At 31.1% G+C, this 3124-nt stretch overlaps 1 protein-coding gene across 1 annotated transcript in view; it reads right to left on the reverse strand.

The window, feature by feature from the left end:
• The window catches only part of LOTGIDRAFT_238975 (hypothetical protein), a gene marked incomplete at both ends in the record, with an annotated part of 28116 nt that extends 25623 nt beyond the window's left edge, over nt 1-2493 (reverse strand). Inside the window, 2 exons of the mRNA XM_009052404.1 lie at nt 1034-1185; nt 2453-2493. Of these exons, the coding sequence (XP_009050652.1) occupies nt 1034-1185; nt 2453-2493 (193 nt within the window). The remainder of the gene's footprint in view (nt 1-1033; nt 1186-2452) is intronic.
• Nucleotides 2494-3124: the final 631 nt, after the last annotated feature.

The raw sequence follows: 3124 nt of genomic DNA on the forward strand, positions 1-3124 counted from the left end.
TTTAACTTGCACAGTTCTTTGTGAATCATTGTTTTGTGAAGGAGATAAAGACGAAATCCCATGAATAAAATATTGTTGACAAAAAAAATCTGTATTTTGTGCTATATTCAGGAATAGATTGAAACTAGATCGCTAAATAATTCCATTATCCAAAATTCTGGTCCAAAGCATGACAGAATCGGAAATAATAACAGTATAGTAGTGGACTCGCCAAACGAGAAGTGCCATCAGGTGTTTGGAGAAGAATATATATGTAAGGTCTCTATGTATATTGTCTCCACTTCAGGTCATATAGTTTAGTTTTGTCGAGTCGGTTCTTTTCATAGTCATTTTTTATACAAAAATTTATATTTTTTAATGAAGAAATATTAAAACAGAACCTGAGACATGTTGTTACTACTAGATTGAAACTCCATTTCATTTCATTGATAGACCAATAAGTTAAAGAGCATTAAGATATAAGACAGTACAGTAGGATGTACAACTTTAATCCAATTTTATTAGCCAAATTTAATCAAAATGCTAAAAGTTACGTAAAACTTCAATTAAATAGACGAAGAATATATTAATTTGAAGTTGAGTTGATGAGTATTCCTGGAGGATTGTTCTACAGACCTAGTAGATATCATACTATTACAATGATTGACAGCTAGTGACTGGAGGCACGAGATCACTAGAATCTTAATAACATAAATAGTTAGTCCGAAATATCTGATTATACACAGACATAGAATGATATATCTGTGTGTTTTAATAAACTCTGAATCAGGTAAAATTCTGAGGAGATCAAGGTTGTTTCATTACCAGCCCAACAGACGTCTATAGTTTTGGGATTATTTCCCACCTTGATACAAATTCTGTAAAACCAAATTCGATACGTACAGAAAAGTTCAACTTTATGGCTTTAAAAGGGAAAATTTTCTCTGTGACTTTTATTATTTATCATGACTGAAACAGAGTTCACAAAACCTCTTATTTCAACTGAAAGAAACTATTTATATTCCATGTTAATCGTTAAAACAACAAGACCTACCTGTCCACAGATTGAACTCTTCTACTATTTCTGTATCTTGATGGGTAAGGGTTAAGGTGTAAGATTTGAAATTATCGGAACCATGTAAACTCATACAGAATTTCTCTGTGGAACCAGCAGGTAAAACAACTGGGAATGTCAGTAAATATCCCCTGAAAATACAGAAAATATTCTATTATTATCAACGATATCGAACACAGAAAATATTCTATTATTATCAACGATATCGTACACAGAAAATATTCTATTATTATCAACGATATCGAACACAGAAAATATTCTATTATTATCAACGATATCGTACACAGAAAATATTCTATTATTATCAACGATATCGTACACAGAAAATATTCTATTGTTATCAACGATATCGTACACAGAAAATATTCTATTATTATCAACGATATCGAACACAGAAAATATTCATGATGGGTGTGAGGGGGTGTGCGAGGGATAAGTAATGAATAATGATCTGAATAGAGAATTTGAAATAAAAAATGAATATGATTGGAATAGGCTACTGAATAATAATGATTTGAATAATGAATATAAAATGAATACTAATTCGAATTATGGATATAAAAGGAGTGATGAATACGATTTGAATGATGGGTATGGAATGGATAATGACTTTGAATGATTAATAATGATAATGATTAATGAATAATGAATATTACTTGAATACTGAATAATGATTGAATAGTGGATATGAAACAAGTTTAGTTAATATTTTAGGTGTACTGTCTGTTGACGTTCGGAAATAAATGTCGGTTTTTGTCTTTAAAATACGTTAAAAAAAAACACCAGTTCTGTTGAATTAAAATCATCAGTTTCTAGAAAATGATATATAAAGTCTAGAGAACAATACAATGTATTCTCAACCAGTAATAAGGTAATTTCTCGCTCTACAAATTATAAATTAAACAAGAAAGGCGACTGACAGTGTAAATGATGGTATTTTTTTCTCCGATTGAATTCTGTCAATGGAGTCGCTCGGGGATTTAAATTTTACATTTTTCACATTTCAAACATCGTCTCACACAAGTGTTTAAGCTGATGAGACAAGATTATCAGGTCTTCTGAAATCTCAGAATTAGTTCCTGTTAGTTCCTGATATCCAGTACGTAATTTAAAAGAAATGTAAGATCGTCGGCAAGTGTGTAATACAGACGTTCTTAAGAGTTTAGGTCTTGTTTCAACTAAGCTCATTACAATTAGATCTATTTTTTTTACAGTGCAGAAGAAAATGTCAAAAACGAATATAGCTTTGAATAAATTTCGACATCACAGATTTTAACGCTAAAAATATGTTGCCCCTTTGTGTAAAGCGCCATTCGTCTTTTTCTAAAATAACTTAGTCATGGAGTTTTACTCGGTGTTTTTTTTTAGGGGGGGGGGAGGGGACTACAGGTTATATACCTCCTCAAAATCAAATGAGTACGACGTAAAACTCCATTCATTTTTTAATCCTAAGAAATGTCAAAACCTAACAAAACATACTGTCTTCAGACTTACTCTTCCACTCATGTTATCGTTATTTTGTTTCAGTTATAACATCATTATTAGGATATTGGCCTTGTACATGGGAGTAGACTTTCATTATGAGGATTTACGGAATGAAGTAACTAAACACTAAACTAAACAGCCGTTCTGCTGTCAGTAATGCAATCAAAAAACCCACGGTACTTATAATCCAAACCGTAAAACAAAACCCGAAATGCAAAATAAGAGTTTGAGTAAGTATTTTATTATTATAAGTGATATCAGGTGTCTAGAAGAGTAAGAATACTTCACTGTTTCTCAACATTATACAAAATAGAAAGTTAAAACTAACAACTTGGTGACAGAACATTTGTAAATAATATCTGTAATCCGTGTATTAGGTTTGAAACCAGAATAACAGACAATACTGAATACTGACCTTTCTTATACTCGTAATGTTTTAATATTTTATAACATTTAATGTGTTCTAGTGTCTCTACTTAACAAGTCGAAATACTCCGGCATGGGAACACTAGACTTCGTTTCCTATAACATATATATCATTCTTTCATAGAGTGGTCCACTGTTGTACTATTGTCACTACATAAC

This window comes from Lottia gigantea (assembly GCF_000327385.1).
Source record: "Lottia gigantea unplaced genomic scaffold LOTGIsca_181, whole genome shotgun sequence".
In the NCBI taxonomy this organism is placed as follows: domain Eukaryota; kingdom Metazoa; phylum Mollusca; class Gastropoda; family Lottiidae; genus Lottia; species Lottia gigantea.